This window comes from Gobius niger (genome assembly GCF_951799975.1).
Source record: "Gobius niger genome assembly, chromosome: 18".
NCBI classification, from domain to species: domain Eukaryota; kingdom Metazoa; phylum Chordata; class Actinopteri; order Gobiiformes; family Gobiidae; genus Gobius; species Gobius niger.
The window spans coordinates 26,675,382-26,700,861 of NC_136869.1; the positions used below are offsets into that span (position 1 = coordinate 26,675,382).

The 25,480-nt window shown below is 43.4% G+C and overlaps 1 protein-coding gene across 4 annotated transcripts in view; it reads left to right on the forward strand.

The window, feature by feature from the left end:
- The window catches only part of slc12a7b (solute carrier family 12 member 7b), a 93,002-nt gene extending 68,485 nt beyond the window's left edge, over positions 1-24,517 (forward strand). For 3 of the 4 annotated variants that reach the window (XM_079575909.1, XM_079575910.1, XM_079575912.1), the window contains exons 5-26: positions 502-556; positions 632-762; positions 1,695-1,936; positions 3,422-3,633; positions 4,479-4,646; positions 5,701-5,799; positions 5,941-5,998; positions 7,351-7,525; positions 7,639-7,757; positions 7,832-7,930; positions 8,627-8,746; positions 8,827-8,931; positions 9,409-9,577; positions 10,041-10,236; positions 11,081-11,250; positions 11,339-11,470; positions 12,975-13,082; positions 13,381-13,512; positions 14,650-14,825; positions 17,430-17,444; positions 19,042-19,175; positions 23,411-24,517. In XM_079575909.1, the coding sequence (XP_079432035.1) occupies positions 502-556; positions 632-762; positions 1,695-1,936; positions 3,422-3,633; positions 4,479-4,646; positions 5,701-5,799; positions 5,941-5,998; positions 7,351-7,525; positions 7,639-7,757; positions 7,832-7,930; positions 8,627-8,746; positions 8,827-8,931; positions 9,409-9,577; positions 10,041-10,236; positions 11,081-11,250; positions 11,339-11,470; positions 12,975-13,082; positions 13,381-13,512; positions 14,650-14,825; positions 17,430-17,444; positions 19,042-19,175; positions 23,411-23,502 (2,907 nt within the window). In that variant the 3' untranslated portion in view covers positions 23,503-24,517. The remainder of the gene's footprint in view (positions 1-501; positions 557-631; positions 763-1,694; positions 1,937-3,421; positions 3,634-4,478; positions 4,647-5,700; positions 5,800-5,940; positions 5,999-7,350; positions 7,526-7,638; positions 7,758-7,831; positions 7,931-8,626; positions 8,747-8,826; positions 8,932-9,408; positions 9,578-10,040; positions 10,237-11,080; positions 11,251-11,338; positions 11,471-12,974; positions 13,083-13,380; positions 13,513-14,649; positions 14,826-17,429; positions 17,445-19,041; positions 19,176-23,410) is intronic. The other variant, XM_079575911.1, reaches the window with a different exon arrangement.
- The last annotated feature ends 963 nt before the right edge of the window (positions 24,518-25,480 follow it).

The following is a 25,480-nucleotide window of genomic DNA, read 5'->3' on the forward strand; positions in this document are numbered from 1 at the left end:
GACAAAACTAATTTGTTCTATTCTAGAAAAAAAAATCAGGTATAGTACCTTTAAGAGCCATGGGATTAAGCTCTACTTCAGCTCTAGATCTGGGCATTACAGATTCACTACAAACCATCTCCTGCCCATACCACACTTAGAAACACCTTTAGATACAGATTCTTCTGTGAACAGACCAGATCTGTACAATCAGGACTCTGCCCCACATTAAAGGGATAGTCTGTAGATCAGTTAGATCAGTATATTTAGTCTAAAGTCTATCCTTATTCTGATCTCAGACACTAATCAGAATCCCCATCACTTTGACCAATGAGACAAGCTTTTCAGGTCCAATCAGGAGGGACGGGGGAGTCAACTTGATTGTTTACCTTTGAAATGGCTTTCTCTCTCTCTCTCTGCGATGTCTGAGAATCCCTGTTTAAACGTATGCCATGTCATTATTTTTGCTTCGCTGTTGTAAATCCCTCTAACTATTCTAATATCATTACCTTGTCTCCACAGACCATGCTGACAGCCATCTCAATGAGTGCAATCGCTACTAACGGTGTCGTGCCAGGTAAGGCTGCACACGCACAGAAGTAGCACTCAGACTCTGTCCCATTATAACCTCCTTGTGTTTGTTTTGTTTTAGCCGGAGGGTCGTACTACATGATCTCCCGGTCGCTGGGGCCCGAGTTCGGTGGAGCCGTCGGCCTGTGTTTTTATCTGGGCACCACGTTTGCCGGTTCCATGTACATCCTTGGTACCATTGAGATTCTGCTGGTACGTAGCACAAAGGGGATTTTAGAAGAGTTCTAATCTGTAGGATAGAAGACATGACAGGGCCACTGAAGAAGGCTTTAACATTGCTGTCAAATTGACCAAATACAGTATGTTAAAATCAAGATTCTGTTTGCAGTAGTGATGGCAAGGCAAGGCAACTTTATTTATACCGCACATTTCGTACACAAGGCAACTCAATGCACCTGGGATTTACGGCTCTTTACTGAGAGCCGAGTCTTTGGGATCCGATCATTTCAAAGAGCCGTTCAAAAGACTGGCTGTTTTTAATATAACATTTGAATAACTTTGGCCAGATAACTTCCAATATCTAAGATGCCATCAATAAAAGGCATTTTTTAAATTTAAATAAGCTTTGAAAAAGGTGAATACAATTTTGCGTCAACAAAAAAAATAATTTGTAGTGCTTTGCAAAGAGCTTTCACTTGTGTCGCCTGCTCTGTCGTTGGACTGATTCTTGTACTCACATGCACCCTATTGTGCATGTTTTTGGTGGTAGGGGAAACCGGAGTACCCAGAGGAAGTCCAGACACAGGGTTTGAACCGGGACCTTTTAGCTGTGAAGTCCTGCTGCATTTTGTGATTGACTAATTATGACCCTTCAAATTTCAGTGTGATTGTGATTGCTCTTGCAGCCCAAACAAACTTTGTGGCTGCAGTTTGTATATTCCCAAATTGTTTCTCAAACACCAACACCAGGTCTACTTTAGAATCAGTCTTCACCTAGTTACAGTGACGTGACAAGGTTACGCTTCATCCCACTCCTTTTCGAACATGTCTTGACCAACATATGCTCAAGTTTGCTCTGTTGTTGTTCACAATTTGCTCTATTTGCTCCCATGTGTCTATAAAGTGTGATAAGACAGTTATGTCTAAAGGCTCTAACATATGCTGAATGAATATTCTCTTGGCAGACATACATAGTGCCTAAAGCAGCCATCTTTATTGCGGAGCGGAAGGAGGACGAGGTGGATGCGCTGCTGAACAACATGCGGGTGTACGGCACTTGCTGCCTGGCTCTGATGGCTGTGGTGGTGTTTGTGGGGGTCAAGTACGTCAACAAGCTGGCGCTGGTGTTCCTGGCCTGTGTCATCCTCTCCATCCTCGCCATCTACGCCGGGGTCATCAAGACCATCTTCGAGCCGCCGGACTTCCCGTGAGTCCACCTCCGCCGCATCGGAGTTTCATTTGACAAACTGAGTAACCGCAGAAACAGGAGATCCAAATAAACATTGAACGTCGTTTTGCATTATCATCCCTGACTTTGTGAGAGATGACGAGTGTGCTATTAAAGCTAAAAATCAAGTGAGGGTTTAAATGATTAATCTTGTTTTGACTAGTTTCGTAGACTGAAGGAACGTGGCGTTTTTCCAGGCTCAGTCCCAGAGTGGAAAGATCTCCAAACGCCGTTTCCGTGGCTCCATTGTTACAGCGTCTCGCAACTTTTCCTAAAGCGATGACATCACAGCGTCAGCGTTGTGTCTGTGATCCATAATTTACTTATAATGACTTTTACTGCAGACTCCTCTGCTCCACCGCGAACCACAGGTGCCAAGGAGAAAAAACAAAACAGAAAATTCAGTCTCTGTTTGCACTAACAGTAAACATCTGGTTACTGACCGTTACTCGGCTTTTGTCCCGTGAAGTTTGAAGCATAAATTCATCTCGTCGTCTCTTCTGTAGATCGTAAAACAAGGGAGCAGTTTCATACTCCCCGCACTGCCATCTACAGTCTTGTTCTACCTTCTGTTGCAGCGTCACAGCGCCTCACACTGGTCTGGCAAATGAATCGCAGCAGTTTTATTTCAAGCAGAGATTAAGATTAAGATTTTCCATTTAGTTTTGAGTGTAATGATTTCTTTAATCTTCATGTAAGTGTAAATATTTTGCCCATGGACTGATTTCTTGAAATTAGACTCAAGTCAAGGACAACATTTCTTATTTCAAGAAAATTCCATTTATTATGGTTTATTATTACATTTCAAGATTTCTTTTTGTAGTGTACATGTTTTTGAGATATTTTTAGTTGTCGCAGTCATTACAGACGTGGAGAAAGAAACATTGTGAGCTGCCCTTGCCTTGTTCAAACTAACACACAATCATAGCTATGACTGGCTTCAGAAGGCGAGTGTTTAGCTCTGCTACCACATGCTAGCGGTGTTTATTTTTATGGAAAAGTTCTGCTGTAAAAAAGCATACAAAATTGTGCTAAATATAAACCTGCGAAATAGCGAGGCCACGAAAGGTGAACCGCATTATAGCGAGGGACCACTATAAACCAATCAAACGAACCCCGACTGAAATCCCCATGTTTAAAAAATACAGACGGGGATCATTCTGGACTTGCCAGTTGCTCCTTCAGTGCCAAATGTCTGGGGATTAGTTCATGTCTTGCCAAGTAGAGTGTAAAGACATCATACTGAAGCTGATTGATGATTGATTTTCTTGTGCTCATGTTAGGAATCCAACTATTGACTGATTTATTCATTTGTGTCATAAATATACAGACTACATTTGGCTTTAGTAAGTCTTGGTCCAATAATAGATAAACCAAATGAATAAAAGTGATCATATTTATGTATATATTCATTATCCCCCACCAGACGTTCGGCTTGTGTAAAACATCCCCTGTTCTGTGCAGGATGTGCATGTTGGGGAACCGCACGTTGCAGAACCAGAACTTCGACAAGTGTCTTAAGACGGAGGAGATTGATAACCAGACGGTCACCACGCAGCTGTGGAAGCTCTTCTGCGAAAGCTCCGACCTCAACGCCACCTGCAACGACTACTTCTCCGCCAACAACGTGACGGCGGTCCAGGGCATCCCCGGCCTCACCAGCGGAGTCATCTCAGGTGCGTCCATCACAGTTTACTCTGAATGCACCATGACAATTTGACTGGAAATGAACCTAAAAGAGTCTGCTGATCTTTCAAATGAAGGAAACTGCTCAGAGTCCAAAGCTTTTACCATTATTTGTTTCAAGCCAACACATGAGGCTTCTGCACTTTACACCTGATACAACCACTTGCAAAGATGGTTCTTTACTGTCCATCACATTTATATTAACATTCATTACACAAGCATTGGAACTGTTTTAAATATGCTCTCAATAGTAAAACTTCATAATAAACCATGACATTTTCAAAAGCATCATATTTTTATCGTCAATCTGATTTTACAATTTAGCCATTTTCCACATCGTCTATTTTCAAAAGCATGAATTAATCATATGATTTGAGCTATCGCCCAGCCTAGTGGCATTTCTCACTTCGGTCCACTTTAACGTCTGAAAGTTCCCCACAAACAGGATTCAAGTTGTCCATTCTGTTTGGGGATTATAAACACAAACTTGCCATGTTAATTCCTTTCTAACAAAGAAGACATTTAACATCATGGCCATTGTATTTTTGTGAATACGCCCAGAAATAATGAAAAACACTGATATTATTGTTAAAAATCTCTGCTCCTGGGCGTTTCAGCTGAATAGTTTGTGCGCTGTGTAACGGCTGCCCATGACAAACTCATTTACTGGGAATCTCCTGAGCGGGTGCATTCTTTGCATATTTGCTGTGAGTGATGCCATGTCGGATTGAGTTTATGTTCATGGCTGAGTTTTATTTTCCCCCAGATCACACCACTAAACATTGAATTACATTTACAAAACTTTCCTTGTTGTGCTTGTGTTGTGTGTGTGTAGAAAACATGTGGTCGGCCTATGCCCCCCTGAGTGCCATGGTGGAGGACAAAAAGCTGTCGTCTGTGCCCACGGGTGAATCTGCCAAGGACATCTACATGCCCTACGTGGTCAATGACATCACCACGTTCTTCACCCTGCTGGTCGGCATCTACTTCCCCTCCGTCACCGGTGAGCAGCCCCACCATCCCTACACTCACTGCACACACAGGCAACGTTTATATTTGCTCTGAACCAAAAGAGGTAAGAAAGTAAGACCATGATTCTTTGCTCTTCTTCAGTGCAGCCAGTAAATCATAACTATGGAGCACAGCAGTGTGTTTGGGACAGTGCATGTTTCCCATAAATGTGGTCAAATCACAAATTGTCAGTAAGTGCTTTGTTATGACCAGAAAACATGTGCTTATTTATTTGAAATCACAACACACAAAATCATTCACTATATACAAATGTGTAGTTATCAGCCAATGAGCCTCCATTATGCCCTTTTTATTTTTCTTTAAAAAGGTCTATGGAGAAAAAAATGAATGTGACATTTTGTTCTAGAATCAAGCGACTGACTGATCACTTGTGAGTTACACAGTATATAACACCTTTTACCTTTACTTCCTGACTGTCCAAACACATTTCTACACAGATCATCAATACGTTTGTTAGCCTGTTTCAAACTTGCAGGAGCATTACTGTCCCTGTAATGTAGCTGCTTGTTCATCAACAGATTGGATTCACGTGACATCAAGACATTCTAAAGAGCCTACTGTTTAAAATTGAGGTGGAATAGCTACCATGCTGGTAACTATGGTAACTGTCTTTATGCAGATTTCTAGTCTTAGTTTATCGCCAATTTCTCTGTAACTCCTGGGCCAATCCACAGGAAAGAAAAACCGTCACACAGTGCAAAGTCCTCTCTTCCTGCACAAATGAACTGTGGTCTCATTATTTCCTCAAAGAGGCGTCCAAAAACATGAGCGGGGAAAACATTTGGACTGTTTCTTTTTGGACATTGATGGATTCTCTCCCATTGAATTGTGTTAGCACCTGCTCCAAGTGAAATATGTTATATCATGAACTCAGCCTATAAAAAGGCTTCAGAAAGAGATGCACAAAGGTCTTTTTTTCCACAAATGTCTGCTTTTACAATATGCTCACACACCGTGATTCCTCGTAGGCTCAGTCAGTACTCTTCCTTTCTCTCATGCCTCTGCTGCCCCCTGTCTGTGTGCAGGTATCATGGCAGGCTCTAACCGCTCGGGGGACCTGCGGGACGCCCAGAAGTCCATTCCCATTGGAACCATTTTGGCCATTGCGACGACCTCCTTCATTTGTATCCTGCTCAATCCAGTGCACTCAAACGTTCCACCTTTATAGTTTCTGAAGGAGAACAATGTCCTGTTGTGTTATATTTCAAATGTGGAGCGATGCATATGTGCATAACCAGTCGCACAGCCCTTGACCAGTTGTCCAGATGTTACATGTGTGGTGCTGTTTGGAGCTTGTATTGAGGGGACTTTGCTGCGAGACAAGTGAGTCGTCTCCTTTCTTATCCATCGTTTTAGTGACTGTGTGATTGTGATTTCATTATAAGATATGGCTTATATCTATAAATATGCAAAAGAACCACAGTGTACTGCCTCCTTCACTTAAAATAAAATAAAAAAATAAAAACAACCTGTACCACACGCTCACACCATCAGAACCTGCATCTATCACAGACCTACAGTTTAAGTTTTAAGTTAACAGACTCAAGAATAAAAATTTTTCAAAAATATCCAGAATTTCATGAATATAAAACATAAGTGTTTTGGCCTTATTCCACTGATGTTATAATAATCATATGTGGCTGCTTCACTTTACCCTTGGAGATATTAGTCTTTCCAGTCTCTCGCACTATGAGTTATTAAATCTATGGTTTTATAGAAGGTGCTTCCATACTCTATTGAAAACGTCTGTATATCAGGACATTCCCGTAGACGGTGAATGAGAGCTCCTTTATCATTTGGAATATTGCTTGCCATATGTGGTGTGGAGTTTTTCAGTTCTAGTCATTTAAAGGTGCATTATGCAACCTTTTATCAGCAAAACTAAGTTGATATTTGTGCATATTTGACCTTGTAGCGGTCACTTTGGTCTCTGACACTCCAGGATCAGTTGTCTGGAATGTTCTCTCTGCTGACGGAGCCTCTCACCAGAAAACCTACAAAACAATAGCTCCTGGAAACTAAAGGCACTGTGCTGACCACTCGTACAGTTGCTGAGTCACTACAAGGTCAAATACACACACATTTAAACTTTCTTTTTCTGCATAAAAAGCTGCATAATGCACCTCTAAGCTGTGTGCTTATGGTTTGTTTTTACACTTTTAAGCCATTAATCATGACTACTTAATACTACTTACTACATTACTCATTTTAGAAATGTTTTAAAAAAAAAGTTCTGGTTCATAATGCACTAGTGTGGTTTGGCAAAAGACAGATCCCTTCTGATGTCAGAAGCCATGCGGGTTAGGGTTGGGGTTAGGGTCTGGGTGGGAGATGGTGAGGGAACTCCAGTCTAGGTGAGCAGTGTACGTGTGCGAGTGGTTGAAGTTAGTTAGACGGGCCAATGACGCAAATTGGGAGCCACCCCAGGGCAGCTGTGGCTACACATAGCTCACCCAGTGAAGGAATGATTGTAAAGCGTCTGGAAAAAGCGCAGTAAAACTATTGCATTATTATTATTATTATTATTATTATTATTATTATTATTATTTGGTTAAAAGCTTCTAGAAGTCAGTCTGCCAGAGTGTGGAGCGTCTCCCAGCTCTGCCCATTGGACTGTCTTCTGTAAAGACCTTTTGCCTTCTGACTGAATTCTGTGCATGCCGTGTTTCCTTCAGGTTTGGAGACTCGGTCAAGGGGAACCTGGTCATAGGCACGCTGTCCTGGCCCTCTCCCTGGGTCATCGTGATCGGCTCCTTTTTCTCGTGCTGCGGGGCAGGACTGCAGAGTCTGACCGGAGCGCCCCGTCTGCTGCAGGCCATCGCCCGAGACGGCATAGTGCCATTCTTACAGGTTAGGCCCACACCTGTGGTTATGGCAACGTGTTCATTTTCATTAGAATTGTATTTATTTTTAGATTTCTGTACCTTCTTTGCTCAATCTAAACAAAACTAAATCTCCTGTAGGTGTTTGGCCATGGGAAAGCCAATGGTGAACCCACATGGGCCCTGCTGCTGACCGCTGGTATCTGTGAAATCGGCATTCTCATCGCCTCCCTGGACGCCGTGGCCCCCATCCTCTCCATGTCAGTATTTTTGTGATTCCACCAGCCTGTAGCGCCGGGTGAAAGGGAGTAAGGATTTGTCTGGCTTCTTTCAGGTTTTTCCTCATGTGCTACCTGTTTGTCAATCTGGCCTGTGCGGTTCAGACGCTGCTGCGGACGCCCAACTGGAGACCGCGCTTCAAGTACTACCACTGGTGGGTTGTTTAAAGTGTACTAGTTTTTATCCTCTACAGCAGCCATTCCCAAAGTCCAGGACACTAAGGCCCCTCAGTCTGAAGATCCTGTCTTGGTTAAGCAGCTGCCCCCAAAATGTCTGTGCACGTCACTGATCTGAGCAAGTCTACAGGCCTCCAGTAAGAATGGCATGTTTGCACATAGTAAATATTGTGCAGGCGTCTCATCTGCAGCTTAAGACAATCCCAGTTCAAACCATTGAACAACCCGTTTAGACCATTAAGAGCACATCCTACAAATATATCCTTTCATTTGATCAACCGCTGTAAGATTGTTCTTCTGGAAGAAAATGAAGCCACTGTTTATCAGGTCTCACATGTCTAAAGTGACCTTTTGGTTTTGTTGACTGGTTGAAATGAATGGGAATGCCATTACCAGGATGTGTGGATGTGATTATGATGTCCAAATGAATCCATGGCAGTATAGACTATAGGACAAAAGTCGGTCAGATCAGACGGCCAGGGTAGGGTTTGACAGCTGAACAAAATCTGCCTTTGGGATTATTTTTCCCAGCATTGAATAAATCACTTTAATCTCTTGAAACACCTTTACCCAGATGAGTTCTTTTGCTGGAAATCGCTCACAGTCCTCATCTTCTCTGACCTGGACTCTACTGCTCCATGTTCTGTTAAATATGGTGTGTGTTTCTGACGCAGGACTCTGTCCTTCCTGGGAATGAGCTTGTGTCTGGCCATAATGTTCATCTCCTCCTGGTACTACGCCATCGTGGCTATGGTCATTGCTGGCTGTATCTACAAATACATCGAGTACAGAGGGTAAGACTCTTGTTTTTATTGAATATAGCAGGTTTGGACAGAATATTTTCAGACTAAAGAACCTTTAATTCCTCCTCCAGGGCAGAGAAAGAGTGGGGTGACGGGATCCGCGGCCTGTCTTTGAACGCAGCACGCTACGCTCTCATTCGCCTGGAAGACGCTCCGCCGCACACCAAGAACTGGAGGTACGTCTGTCAATGTGACTGAACTCTTAGAGCGTCATTAGGTTTAATCTTTACTCCTGACATGGTTTAAAATAGTGTATGAAAATAACATTAAGAGGTTAAGGGATTAAGGGACATTACAAGTTTTGAATCCACTCTTTTACACCCCCCACTCCTAGAAACTTTGTTGTTTGATTCCTTTTAACTAAGAGAAAAGCTAAAATAACTGTAATAAATGTTTTATTTTATATAAGAGCAGGGAAGGATTAAGGATCGATTGCTTCCTAGAGAAATATTGCCGCCCTCAGACTAATTTTTGTTGGCCCTGAGGCTTCAATATGCGTTTATAAAGTTTGCATGTGAGACAGAGCTGGCATTAAGGTTCCAAGCCTAAATAATAATACCTCACTATGCGGCCCTCAATGGGACAATGTGTGCACATAGCTCAAACACGTAGGAATGGCCTAGCCGCATTGAGTTTTCCATGTTTTCCCCCAGGCCTCAGCTGCTGGTGCTGCTGAACCTGGACTCGGACCAGGCAGTGAAGCACCCGCGCCTCCTGTCCCTCACCACGCAGCTCAAAGCCGGCAAAGGCCTCACCATCGTGGCCAACGTGCTGGAGGGCACCTACCTCACCAAGGACGCCGAATCCAAGAAGGCTGAGCAGGTAGCACACGGGGAAGGAGGGAAATTCAACTCCAGATGACTCAACCGTTGTAGAAAGCTTTATGTATGAAAAGAAAAGGACCCACTGCACACTTCCTGTCATGATAGTGCAGGTACAACATCAGAGAAAGCTTATATTTCTAACCCCTGTAAAGTTTCTACCACATTGGAGATGAACCCGATATTGTAAATTATCAGCTTTTCCACACATTATTTTTCTGTTTTCAGTTTTCTGGTTCTAGATGACAAATATTTTAGTATAGGTATCGGAAAAAGTATCGTTCCGTTATCGGTATCAAAAGCCAATGATTGTTAAAGTACTGGTATCTAATAAAATGTAGCCTATAAGGTATTACATATTTTATTCATTCGCCTGATCCCACATTTCCCGTCCCTCCCCTCCTCGTTCTACACTCTGCACCTCTGTTTGTGCGTGTTCATAAAAGTGACTGTTTCTGCTGCAGAACATCAAGGCGAGCATGTCCGCCGAGCGCACCAAAGGCTTCTGTCACGTGGTGGTGTCGTCAAACCTGCGTGACGGAGTGTCCCACCTCATCCAGTCTGCCGGCCTGGGCGGCATGAAGCACAACACGGTCCTCATGGCGTGGCCCGGCAACTGGAAACAGAACAACGACCCTCGGTCCTCCAGGAACTTCATAGGTACAGCACGCACGACCAAAGTCACTGTCACTGTTCGATCGCAACAGCTGCTTATGAACGCGTGTCCTTTACATAGAACTGCCCTGTTTCTACCAGCTCTTAAACCTAACTCTGTATTTGTATTTTCTAAAGACTTGCCAGTATTTTTATTCAAACAAGAACCTTCACAGTGACATGTTAATGCAGGGCTGTAAGAACCTGGGAGGCCCTAGTCTATTACATTTTGAGGGCCCCATCTGTCATATTGCATAAAAAAGACGTTATTGTTGTATTTAACATAGAAGGTAATTGTATGAACAAAATAAGCTTTCAATAAAAAATGTAATGACAAAAAACCTAAGTCCCCCATTAAAACCGCCCCTGGAGTCACATTCTGAATGCGCTGAGCTAAAGTGTGAAACTCACTACATGCTACACATACATAAACCTATTGTTTGTAATCAAGAAAAACAATCATACATTAGAAACGGCATTGGAGCTTGTGTTTTATGGGCTTTGTGACACAAAATGGTGTCATTTCTTGGTTTTAGTGGAAAGGGAAACCAGATCACCCTGAGGAAACAGGGAATATGGGAAAAAGAAGTGAGCGCTAACCGCTGTGCCACCGCGTCGCCCCGTCAATAAGAACGAGTGTTTATTACGTTCATTTTGTGTGCATAAACGTGCACTCACATTACACACTGTATTACCTGCTTATCAGTCTGCCTTTGCACTACATGCTCAACGTTTACTGTGGAGGTCACCTAGTTCCTGTGCGGCTGCTGTGGGACGTGCAAACACATGTTTCCATTCTTTAGCCTAGTGTGATCCACTCTGACAGTATTTTTTCTAAATGTGTGCACAGAAACCATCCGTGAGACCACTTCGGCCCATCAGGCTCTGATGGTGGCCAAGAATGTGGACAGTTTCCCCACGAACCAGGACCGTCTGGGGGAGGGCACCATCGACGTGTGGTGGGTGGTCCATGATGGAGGCATGCTCATGCTGCTGCCCTTCCTGCTGCGCCAGCACAAGGTCTGCAGCTCTTCACTCTGGTCACTCTGTGTTCACTCTGTGCCCTCACATGGCCTTCCAGCTGCTAAAGGCCACTCTCACCCTGTAGGTTTGGAGGAAGTGCAAGATGCGCATCTTCACCGTGGCCCAGATGGATGATAACAGCATCCAGATGAAGAAGGACCTGCAGATGTTCCTGTACCACCTGCGGCTGGACGCGGAGGTGGAGGTGGTGGAGATGGTACGTTACTTTTTAAGTAGAATACAATCAAAATCTAAGGTCCTTCTCAATCATGAATGGAGAGTCACAAAGTACATAGTAACATAGTGGTTCTGATTCGTATAATGATAAATAATAATAATGCCTCACACTTGTAATGCACTTTAAAAGAAGCCTGTATTACCAAGTTTCTTAAAGGGCTACACTGTCGTCATTATTCATTCACTCCATACAGTAAGATACTGTTGTAGCCACAGCTGCCCTGGGGTAGAGTGACGGAAGCGAGGCAACCAGTCTGTGCTATCGGCCCCACCGACCACCACCAACCACTCCCTCACACGCCACATCCCCCCAGGCGGTTCCCAAACGCTCTCCCATCCAAGTACCAATATCTGTGACTTGGATGGGAAGATGGAATATCTTCCTAGATCTGACGGGATTGGGCAGAGCAAAGGCGAGGTGGCCCGATGGGTGGATGTGTATCCTCGACACATCCACCTTTCTCATGAATGCAATACACAGTAAATAGACCTAATACATACAAATAAAATGAGTCAGCATCATAGCACAAACCTGCGGCCATAATCGATCTAAGTTGACTCATTAATGATTCAAATGAGCTCCATCTTTGTTTAGCAGCTTCACAGCTGAAGGTATGAAAGACGACAGATAATGATTCTTTGTTGCTCACAGCACATTGTAGCGCCACCCAGAGGGCAACAACAGAAACTCTGAGACATTGAAAGAACGGAGCTTCCTCAAAAGATACATTTTCTGTTGGCCATTTTTTTTAATAATGGATTCTATCCGAGTACCTATCCAAGTCAACAATGTCCACAAAGTTTTGATGCGAGGGCCACATAGGGTTTTTGAGTGCAGGCATGAGCAAACTAAGGCCCGGGGGCTAGATGCGGCCCGCTTAGCCCTTCAATCCGGCCCTCAAAACATGACCAAGCCCGATATGCATTGCCTAATAAGGGGGAAAACAGAAGTGAGATAATGCATAACTGCTGCTATTTTGTTGCTCTTTTGTTGCTCTTTTTCTGCCCAATCCCGTCAGACCTTGGAAGCTAAGCAGGGAAGGGCCTGGTCGGTACTGGGATGGGAGACCGTTTGGTAACACCAGGAAGCCTAGCGAATGTAGTGAGTGAGTGAGTGGTGGTGGTCGGAGGGGCCGATGGCGCAGACTGGTTGCCTCGCTTCCGTCAGTCTACCCCAGGGCAGCTGTGGCTACAATAGTAGCTTACCACCACCAAGTATGAAGTGAATGAATAGTGCAATGTAAAGCGTCTTTGAGTGTCCAGAAAAGCGCTATATATAAAACCAATGCATTATTATTATTATTATGATTATTTTAATGTTTTTAGGTAATTACAATAATTTGAAACAACCAAATTCACGATTGCTCTGGCCCTCACGGAAAGTTACAAAACCCAATGTGGCCCTTGCATCAAAAACTTTGGGCGTATCTGCTCTGCATGTTCTGAGTCTTTCCGTTACTGAATGTCTGTCTCTTCTTTCGCAGCACGATAACGACATCTCCGCCTTCACGTACGAGAAGACGCTGGTGATGGAGCAGAGGTCACAGATGCTCAAACAGATGCAGCTGTCCCGCACCGAGAGAGAGCGAGAGGTAAGACGCGCTCACAGGGGGACGACCCCGGGGAAACGGACTGATGACAGCATGTTTTAATTCTGATTTTAGTTGTTGTCGACAATATCTAATTTTAGTCAAGCTTTACTCATTTCTTTTCAGCTTTAGTCTAGCTGAAAAGAGCAGGACTACCTCCGTTAGTCTTTTTAGTTGTTTATCCAAACCTCTTCTGGTGCGGCTCTTGTAATCTCCTTGAATGACCGTTTTGAAGAGATGTTGTGCGCGAGCCTAAACCGGCCTCTTCTTGTTGACCTGCTAACGCTCGCCTGGGGGGCAGATTCAAAGTATCACAGACGAGTCGCGCAGCTCCATCCGGAGGAAGCAGTCGCAGCCGCAGCCGACGGGAGCTGCTGAGAGCTCCAGCCTCAGCCGACACTCCTCCACCGCAGACGACAACCAGGAGGACGAGGTAGAGCGGCCTGTGCCCAGCGCTGGGGGGGGCGTCCACTCAGCTCTCTCAATGACACACGGGGGTTTGCTTTGTGCAGAGTCACAGAGGTGTTAGAGTCCACTAATCGGCACAGATGTTTTTGTTGAGTGCACTTCCGGGAGGCTCCAGTGGGCGGGGCGTGGTCAGCGTGGTCAGCCTGGAGGGCAGTGACAGCTGCAGGTGTCATTGAGAGCTGCTTTGTGCACACAGTCAGCCCGATCCTCGGCTCCTCTCCTCAGACCAACCCACACACCAACCACCCAACTGTAGAGCCACCATCTGTGCATGTGCCCGTCAATGACACCATGTATGTTCACTGTAGTCACCTCTGTTTATATGCTTTGTTTCACTGTGTTCATCGTTCACAATAGTGCCCCCCCCCACTATCCCTGCACTGTTCCTGCTGTAGCGAGACGCGTGCATGTCATATCTAGATTCACATACAAAATGAGTTCTGTTCTGATGAATGTCATGTTTTTTTTTTAGGTCATCCTTTTTGTTTCCTACATAATCCCATGAGTTCATTAATAGTTCTTTAATGAGAATCTACAATGTAAATAGTGTTTAAAATTTTAAAAAAAGGTACTGTATTTGGCCATGGTAATAGATCCGGGGTCACCAACGTGGTGCCCTTTGGGGCATTTGAGACTTTTTCTTGTGTAAAGTGTAAAACACTTAACTTTCTTGAATCTGAATCTTCAAAATACTGTTATTTCTGTTCTTGTGACTCAGTAAACCTAAATCTAAAATAAAGTTATTTCGATAAAATATGGGGTCAATATCCTATTAGTAACCTTCTTTAGGATTTGTTTTTAACTGGTAGCTCTCGAACTGAAAATAGATGGGTCACCCCTAGATAAACATTATGAATGTATTTAGTTATTTGTAAAAAACAAAACATAGTCCTTGCAGAGAACCAAAAGCAATTTTAGGAAGAGAAAATGGCAGGCGAACACGAGGCTTGGATGAATATAGGTGTTATTTAATAAAATATAATTTTACAAATGTTGTGTGAAATCCAAAAAAAGAAAAACATCACTACAAGAACAGGATTTCTCTTCCCCCCTTTGTCAAGTGTCCGCTTTGTGTCTTACCCGTTCTCCGCTTGCCCCGTAGGCCCAGCTGATCCACGACCGGAACACGGCGGCCTCTCACGGCGCCGTCAACGACAAGGCGGACACGAGCCCGGAGAGGGTGCACATGACCTGGACCAAGGACAAGCTGTTCACCGAGAGACGCCACCGCGAGTGCAACGCCAACGTGGCCGTCCGGGACCTGTTCAACATGAAACCGTACGCTCGCACCCCCCTCCTGCCCCCCAGCCGGACACTGGCCTTTACGCACCGCACCACCTCTTATAACCACCCTTATACCTTTATACCACAAAAACAACCTTTTTCATCTCGATGTTTTGGTTCTAAACATTAGCATCTGAACTTGTTTTCCCTGTTGGAGAAGCACTTCCTGCTCCATTGTGGGTTTCCTGCTTTCAGGCCTCAGTGGAGCAGTAGTTTGGCACGCCTGTGTGGTGCGAAAACGCCTCCAGTGTTCACTACGCGGCTGATAAACAGTACACCATTGGTATCTGTCCTTTTATTACTCGAAATAACGTGTATGCTTGGACAAAAAGTGAAAGTAGCGCTGAGAACGATAGCTGCTAGCCTGTACATGTGCGTTTATTTCACTTGGTGGAAGTATCGGCGTCACTTACCGTTACTTTAACCATACTTGGTTTACGATACTAATACCTGAACGATACTTATACTGAAATATTTGTCATCTAGAACCAGAAAACAGAACAATGCTCATTTATTCCATAATAGAGAAAAAAAGAAATATTTGGGACTTTTTTTTTATTGGGAAAAAAATGTGGATAAAGAAAAACATGGTAAACTCTGGAGAAACATGGGGAAAGTGATTTTTCTTCTCTTTTGTAGTCTATTCAGGACCATTATCTTTTCGAGTGTAACGTTCAGATGTTTGCAGCACATTTCTGCATCTTTCTGATGGTTTGCAAAAAAATCACTTTTCATCGTTAGAGAGAAAGTCCCTAAAAGTATTGAGATGTTCATTTTTGTCGATATCGCTCTTCCCTACTCTAAAGATATCATCAGTACCTGCTTTTATTTTTTCTAATACTATATTCGTATTGTTTAACCCACAGTACCCAGCCCAACAGCAGAGTCCTATCCCTGCTCTCCCTGTACTTTGTTTTAGTTCCGCTCTTTATATTCCAGCCTCCTCTCAATGTGAATGTTTGAGCGTGTTCAACAAAATGTGCTTTGAGCTGAAGTTTAGTTTAGTTCTGAAGTAACACCAGTCAACACCATGTCATCCACCAATGTCCTGATACAAGTGAGAGCAGTCTGCAGTCTGGTGCATGCCGTGTTCACTCTGGCTGCGCTAGTCCGTGCACGTCCGTATCGCCCCCTAGTGCATGTCCAAAGCATCGCAGACTAACTCATCACTGTCTGTTCAGTCTGTCCAGCCACATGGCCAACACGCAACAGTGGATCTGTGTTTGAGAAGGAGGATTCCAGCTGGCAAATTTCATTTTCATTTTTCACCTAGACTTTTCAAAATATAATCATTCTTTTGTCCATCTTATTTGATCCATTTGGAATAGTGTAAGAGAAAGATGAATGGGGACTATGTCTGTGTCCGACTGAAGTTTCCTGTTCCGGTGAAGGAAAGTCTGTAATCGAGTGTTTAAACAAACAGCTCCTCCCCGTCCAAAGTGGCTCTTTTTTTTTTTTAAGTTTCGGGTGTGAACATCCTGTGGCCCTGGGTTCAAACTAATCAGCTAGTCTCGGCCTGAACCAAGGGCTGATTCTGTGTGAAATAAAGGGGATAATTCGACCAGATTCAGACAAATGTTTAATCTACAGACAGACAAATGCAAGAAGGAAGGAGAGACCGCGGTGTGACTCCAAACAGACTGTGGCACTTCAGGCCTCAAAGCGCGATGGTAGACTGTGGGGGTGAGGGGTGGGTGTGGTCAGAAGGTGGTCAGCTGTGCCGGCTATATATGGAGCCACTACAAACAATTGTCTGGGTGACCTATCTGTGAAAATCACTGTACAAATTCTGTTGGCTCCTAGGAGGTCCAGTGTCCTGGGGGCTTTTGGGAGGAGGCCTGGGGATGTCCTATGGGGGATTCGGGGGGGAGGGGTCTTGTACTATCCTGGCCAGTCCTGGGGGGCTTGCTGTTTGGTCTAGGGGGCTCCTGTACAAAGTTCTGGAGGGTTCCTGTAGAGCAGGGGTAGGCAATGTCATGCCTGGGGGCCGAATCAAGATGATTTGGGCAAATGTTGCACAAATCGGAGATCAAAAATATATGATAAAGCACTCTAAAAATTAGCAAAATACTGTACATTTTTGGTGCATTTTCTTGCATAACAGACTACATCATTTAGACATGTCTGATGAACAAAACCTGCAGAAAAAAGTGCTTTACATGAGCTGCAATTTTGAGGTTTGCCCCTTGATGTTTTGGCAATCAAGAAAATTGGCCCTCCATGACGCAAACTTGCCCACCCCTGCTGTAGAGGTTCCAGGGGCTCCAGAAAAGGGTCCTGGGGAGTCCCATTGAGGGTCCTTGGGGGTCCTGTAGGTGGTCCTGGAGGGCCCTATAGAGCAGGGGTCCCCAAACTTATCAGGCCGCGACCCCCACAATCACGGGTCCCCCTTCTGTAACATGTAACTAGCATGTATTATAATTTAAGGTGCAAAACACTTTAATGATGTTTGTTTGGAGGCTGGTCCTGGGGGGTGGGGTCCTGTAGAAGGTCCTGGGGGGTCCAGTGGGGTCCTTTGAAGGGGGGCGGTGAAGCATGAGTTGCTTCCGCTGACATTTGCACTAAGGCTGTTCTGTTCTGTCCTGTTTCTTGTTGCAGAGAGTGGGAGAGCCTGTAAGTCATCCTCTTTTACTCTAGCATCAGCTCATGTGCTCATCTGTCCATGTGTGCCGAGCTCACAGTGCACGCCCGCCTCCGCCCAACACAACCAAACACTGAGTCAACCACGTTCACCGCCATTATTATATATCACCATGTTTTTACACACTATCTCACTATTTCAATAATTATCTGTGGGAAAAATGACAATATCCTGGACCCGGAGCTGGAGTGCACTGTGGAACTCGTGTGTCTGTCAACGCTTGCTCATAAGTGCTGTTCGCCTTTGTCCTGTTCTGCTTTAGACCATCATGCTTAAACGGCCATACAAGAAACAAAAAAACAAACCATAAAAACAAGTGATGATCCATCTCATAGGGCTGTGCAATTAATCGAAATTCGATTACGATTTCGATTACAACAGTAAACGATTACAAAATTAGCATAATCGCAAAAAAACGATTATATATTTATTTATTTTTTTAATTTTTCAAAAAAAAAATTTTTACATTTTTTTTTCTAATTTTTAATTTTTGGATTTTTGTCTTTTTTTTAAATGGATTTTTGTATTTTTTTGCTGGATTTTTGTCATTTTTTTGCTGGATTTTTGTATTTTTTTGCTGGATTTTTGTCATTTTTTAGATGGATGTTTGTCCCTTTTTTGATGGATTTTTTTAAAGGCAACAAATAATCGTTTGAATAATCGTGATTTCAATTATGACAAAAATAATCGTGGTTATTATTTTTTCAATAATCGAGCAGCCCTACCATCTCATCATCGTTTTTATGGGAAGCAGAATTTTGTCTTTAACTTACTAATGCAATGCAACATTTTCAGATAAATGTCATTCTGTTCCCAAACATATCAAAATGACATGATCGCGATAGCACTCTTGGAATTATTTGTATATTTATAAAAGTGGTTCAAAGACACTTGCCTTTATCATATAGAGGGCAATTATATGAATAAAGAAGGACCCAAGAAATTATCTGTAATCTGTAAGTCGACTTTGTTAAACAGTATGATCTGAAAATGATGTCTCTTTCCTAAAATTTGTGTTTAATTATTTTGAACTGTTTCCATGTGAGCAGAGGTGGTCGAAGTACTTGATTTCATTAGTTGAGTAAAAGCACAGATACTCCTGGTCAAATATTACTCCAATACAACTAAAAAAAAACTCTCAAAGTAGAAAGTACAAATTTGTTTTTAATTGTGTTGGATTTGCACCTTTGAAAGCAAAGATTGTGCCTGAATTCCTCACTATATACTTTTTTATTTAAGTAGAAAGTTCTTAACAACAAGTCAAGTAAAGTCTCTCCAGTACTTGATTGGTGTGACTTTGTACCTGACCACCTCTGCTTTTGAGACATTCAGATGATGCTTTGATGAACATAATGATTACACTCACCAACAGTATTAGTATATGTGTGGGCTTTTTTTTAACTGAGGAGATTCAAAGATCTGAGAACTCTCAACACAGGTATAAAAACATTAAAAACATAACAGCGTGGGTGGCCCCCGAACCTTCCCTCTGCCTGCTCGTACCCGGGGCGGCCTCGGCCATAGTGTCCCCTCTCCTCGCCCTCACTCTGACAGTGTGCTCTGCTGTAGGAACCAGTCCAACGTGCGGCGGATGCACACAGCGGTCAAACTCAACGAGGTGGTGGTCAACAAGTCCCAGGGGGCCCATCTGGTGCTGCTGAACATGCCCGGGCCCCCCAGGACCCACGGAGGGGACGAGAACTGTATCCTTTACCTGCTTCACCACAGCAGTTAGCATTAGCATATAAATGGTGAGGTATACACACCGGGCTTAGATATAAATGGTGAGGTATACACACTGGGCTTAGATATAAATGGTGAGGTATACACACCAGGCTTAGATATAAATGGTGAGGTATACACACTGGGCTTAGATATAAATGGTGAGGTATACACACTGGGCTTAGATAAATGGTGAGGTATACACACCGGGCTTAGATATAAATGGTGAGGTATACACACACTGGGCTTAGATATAAATGGTGAGGTATACACACTGGGCTTAGATATAAATGGTGAGGTATACACACTGGGCTTAGATATAAATGGTGAGGTATACACACTGGGCTTAGATATAAATGGTGAGGTATACACACTGGGCTTAGATATAAATGGTGAGGTATACACACTGGGCTTAGATATAAATGGTGAGGTATACACACTGGGCTTAGATAAATGGTGAGGTATACACACCGGGCTTAGATATAAATGGTGAGGTATACACACTGGACTTAGATATAAATGGTGAGGTATACACACTGGGCTTAGATATAAATGGTGAGGTATACACACCGGGCTTAGATATAAATGGTGAGGTATACACACTGGGCTTAGATATAAATGGTGAGGTATACACACTGGGCTTAGATATAAATGGTGAGGTATACACACTGGGCTTAGATATAAATGGTGAGGTATACACACTGGGCTTAGATAAATGGTGAGGTATACACACCGGGCTTAGATATAAATGGTGAGGTATACACACACTGGGCTTAGATATAAATGGTGAGGTATACACACTGGGCTTAGATATAAATGGTGAGGTATACACACTGGGCTTAGATATAAATGGTGAGGTATATACACTGGGCTTAGATAAATGGTGAGGTATACACACTGGGCTTAGATATAAATGGTGAGGTATACACTGGGCTTAGATATAAATGGTGAGGTATACACACTGGGCTTAGATAAATGGTGAGGTATACACACCGGGCTTAGATATAAATGGTGAGGTATACACACTGGGCTTAGATATAAATGGTGAGGTATACACACTGGACTTAGATATAAATGGTGAGGTATACACACTGGGCTTAGATATAAATGGTGAGGTATATACACTGGACTTAGATATAAATGGTGAGGTATACACACCGGGCTTAGATATAAATGGTGAGGTATACACACCGGGCTTAGATATAAATGGTGAGGTATACACCGGGCTTAGATATAAATGGTGAGGTATACACACCGGGCTTAGATATAAATGGTGAGGTATACACACTGGACTTAGATATAAATGGTGAGGTATACACCGGGCTTAGATATAAATGGTGAGGTATACACACCGGGCTTAGATATAAATGGTGAGGTATACACACCGGGCTTAGATATAAATGGTGAGGTATACACCGGGCTTAGATATAAATGGTGAGGTATACACACCGGGCTTAGATATAAATGGTGAGGTATACACACCGGGCTTAGATATAAATGGTGAGGTATACACACTGGGCTTAGATATAAATGGTGAGGTATACACACCGGGCTTAGATATAAATGGTGAGGTATACACCGGGCTTAGATATAAATGGTGAGGTATACACACCGGGCTTAGATATAAATGGTGAGGTATACACACCGGGCTTAGATATAAATGGTGAGGTATACACACCGGGCTTAGATATAAATGGTGAGGTATACACCGGGCTTAGATATAAATGGTGAGGTATACACCGGGCTTAGATATAAATGGTGAGGTATACACACCGGGCTTAGATATAAATGGTGAGGTATACACCGGGCTTAGATATAAATGGTGAGGTATACACACCGGGCTTAGATATAAATGGTGAGGTATACACACCGGGCTTAGATATAAATGGTGAGGTATACACACCGGGCTTAGATATAAATGGTGAGGTATACACACTGGGCTTAGATATAAATGGTGAGGTATACACACCGGGCTTAGATATAAATGGTGAGGTATACACACCGGGCTTAGATATAAATGGTGAGGTATACACACACTGGGCTTAGATATAAATGGTGAGGTATACACACTGGGCTTAGATATAAATGGTGAGGTATACACACTGGGCTTAGATATAAATGGTGAGGTATACACACTGGGCTTAGATAAATGGTGAGGTATACACACCGGGCTTAGATATAAATGGTGAGGTATACACACCGGGCTTAGATATAAATGGTGAGGTATACACACTGGGCTTAGATATAAATGGTGAGGTATACACACTGGGCTTAGATATAAATGGTGAGGTATACACACTGGGCTTAGATAAATGGTGAGGTATACACACCGGGCTTAGATATAAATGGTGAGGTATACACACTGGGCTTAGATATAAATGGTGAGGTATACACACCGGGCTTAGATATAAATGGTGAGGTATACACACTGGGCTTAGATATAAATGGTGAGGTATACACACTGGGCTTAGATATAAATGTTGAGGTATACACACTGGACTTAGATATAAATGTTGAGGTATACACACTGGGCTTAGATATAAATGGTGAGGTATACACACTGGGCTTAGATATAAATGGTGAGGTATACACACCGGGCTTAGATATAAATGGTGAGGTATACACACTGGGCTTAGATATAAATGGTGAGGTATACACACCGGGCTTAGATATAAATGGTGAGGTATACACACTGGGCTTAGATATAAATGGTGAGGTACACACACTGGGCTTAGATATAAATGGTGAGGTATACACACACTGGGCTTAGATATAAATGGTGAGGTATACACACTGGGCTTAGATATAAATGGTGAGGTATGCACACTGGGCTTAGATAAATGGTGAGGTATACACACTGGGCTTAGATAAATGGTGAGGTATACACACCGGGCTTAGATATAAATGGTGAGGTATACACACTGGGCTTAGATATAAATGGTGAGGTATACACACCGGGCTTAGATATAAATGGTGAGGTATACACACTGGGCTTAGATATAAATGGTGAGGTATACACACTGGGCTTAGATATAAATGTTGAGGTATACACACTGGACTTAGATATAAATGTTGAGGTATACACACTGGGCTTAGATATAAATGGTGAGGTATACACACTGGGCTTAGATATAAATGGTGAGGTATACACACCGGGCTTAGATATAAATGGTGAGGTATACACACTGGGCTTAGATATAAATGGTGAGGTATACACACCGGGCTTAGATATAAATGGTGAGGTATACACACTGGGCTTAGATATAAATGGTGAGGTACACACACTGGGCTTAGATATAAATGGTGAGGTATACACACACTGGGCTTAGATATAAATGGTGAGGTATACACCGGGCTTAGATATAAATGGTGAGGTATACACCGGGCTTAGATATAAATGGTGAGGTATGCACACTGGACTTAGATATAAATGGTGAGGTATACACACCGGGCTTAGATATAAATGGTGAGGTATACACACTGGGCTTAGATATAAATGGTGAGGTATACACCGGGCTTAGATATAAATGGTGAGGTATACACACTGGGCTTAGATATAAATGGTGAGGTATACACACCGGGCTTAGATATAAATGGTGAGGTATACACACCGGGCTTAGATATAAATGGTGAGGTATATACACCGGGCTTAGATATAAATGGTGAGGTATACACCGGGCTTAGATATAAATGGTGAGGTATACACCGGGCTTAGATATAAATGGTGAGGTATACACCGGGCTTAGATATAAATGGTGAGGTATACACACCGGGCTTAGATATAAATGGTGAGGTATACACACCGGGCTTAGATATAAATGGTGAGGTATACACACTGGGCTTAGATATAAATGGTGAGGTATATACACTGGGCTTAGATATAAATGGTGAGGTATACACACCGGGCTTAGATATAAATGGTGAGGTATACACACTGGGCTTAGATATAAATGGTGAGGTATACACACCGGGCTTAGATATAAATGGTGAGGTATACACACCGGGCTTAGATATAAATGGTGAGGTATACACACTGGGCTTAGATATAAATGGTGAGGTATACACACCGGGCTTAGATATAAATGGTGAGGTATATACACTGGGCTTACATATAAATGGTGAGGTATACACACTGGGCTTAGATATAAATGGTGAGGTATACACACTGGACTTAGATATAAATGGTGGCCTGTTGTTCCCTGACTCTGTGGCTCAGACATGGAGTTCCTGGAGGTTCTTCTGGAAGGACTGAACCGCGTGCTGCTGGTGCGAGGAGGAGGCCGAGAGGTCATCACCATCTACTCCTAATCAACCCCCTGCCCATTGGCCTACGCGGGCTGTTACCATGGGAACTGCTCTTCCTGCTGGGGGCGGGGGCGTGCCCGGAGGGCGGGACCACTCCTTTTGATTGACACACGGACCTCTTTCAGGGCATTGAGTGCGCCGGCGCCGGGCCGCTGTAGAGCATAGAGACACTTTATACTTTTCTGTCCTGGTTTCTGTTTTCATGTCCGTGTTCTTTCCTCGTGTGTTCATGTCGTCGACCTGTGGGCGGAGCCGAGGCCAGAGCAAGGCTCTCCAGGAGCTGCTTTGGAATTGGGACACGAAGCGAGAAGATTGTTGTATTTCAGATTATTTAGAATTTTGTTGAAACTGTAAATTCATTGTGTAAAGTAGTTCAAATTTAACGCAGAGCACGAGTATATAGTTCTATGGAGCGCAACAGTCCCGCTCCAAACTGCTCTAGTTTTGGACGTCAAACTTCTAACACTAAGGCTGGGGTTTATTTTCTGGTTAAACGCAGCAGAACGTCTATGGGAGTAATGAACGCTGATGTCCGGGACCAGAGCAGGTTTGGAAGTGGGCGGGACTGTACATCTTATAATGGAAGCACACTAATGGTACTATATACGAATATTACACTATCCTTTTTTCCATTTGGAGAAATAGCCATATCGTAGCATAGCTTTTTAACGAGCTTTTAATGCGCACGTCACGGTGAGAAGGCGAGTGGCGTTGTCGAGACAACGGGATTGGCTAGTTGCTTTCCACTCGCGCCTGCCTTCAAAGATGGCACCCTCGTTTATCTCGAATCACTTTTAGATCTATTTATTTGTCACCCGCAGTCGCACAATTTTGGGGTCTTTTTTTGTTTTGTTTTTTTTGCTTTGTTTTTCGGAGCCTACAGTGACACTTTCGCCGCTCACCAACTGTATAGCACTTAATTCCACTTAGTCATTTTAAGGTTTTCTCGTATTTTATCACCGGAGTTTGTCATGTAGGTTTCCCGTCGAGGAAGTTAGAAGGGAAAAAGTGCCAAAAAGAGAAACTGTGGACGTAGCGTTAAAGACAATCCTTTGAACAATGTAAAGATAAATTAGAATTGAAAGAAGAAAGCACTTTTCATTGGAGTTTAGGCGAAGGGGGTTTGGGGGGAGTTCAGGCCCTGGTGTAGCTCCACAGTTTCTCCCTTTAGTGTCTGTCATGTCTGTGTCTGCGATGTAGCTTAGCTTTTCTGTTGTTCTTTTTTTTAGCCTGTGTTTGTACGGCTCTGGGCTCCTCTGTTTCAACGAGCAGGTTTACGGCAAACTAATGTTTTCTGCAACACAGCCAGTTCCATTCAGTACAATTGAAAGTCATTGCTAGCAGTGTCAAATCCACACAAACTGTCAAATTCCAGTTTATGTGGAGAAAACGACAACATAAAAGTCCCTATTCATGTTAGAGTAATATGTCCTCTGCATTTAACCATTTTAAGTTTGGCTGGAGCATATTGTGCATGTTTTAAGTTGATGATGGAAGTGTGCTTCACGCTAGAGAATATGCAGACGTATTTAACTAGACTAACTTTCTTAAAATGATCCTACACGATGTTTTATGTGGCGAATGAATAAATGTTTTGTTTTTAAATCTTTCGAACCCAAACAATTAATCAATGTCTGTTTGTTGAAGTGTAAAGTCAGAAAGGAGGAGGCCGGTCCGGTGAACACGCTCCGCTGAAACGGCGTGTCCAGTGTTGTTGACCTCCTGTTTCTTTAGCGTTAATGCTCTTTGTTCTGTAGCCAGCGCAGTGCGGCTCGACACACGCAGCTCGTGGAGGCTGTGGACCCGTGGATGAGCGCTGTGTCCAGATCTCAGATGGAGGGCTGGAGCTCGTGCTTCTCCAAAGCTCAGGCGGCGTTTTAGAAAGACATCAAATCCACAAGTATTCAACCCGGTCCGAAAAAGTCACAAAATTCAACCTCTTCTCTGGATGAGAAAATGAAGGTCCAATCATTTTCTATGG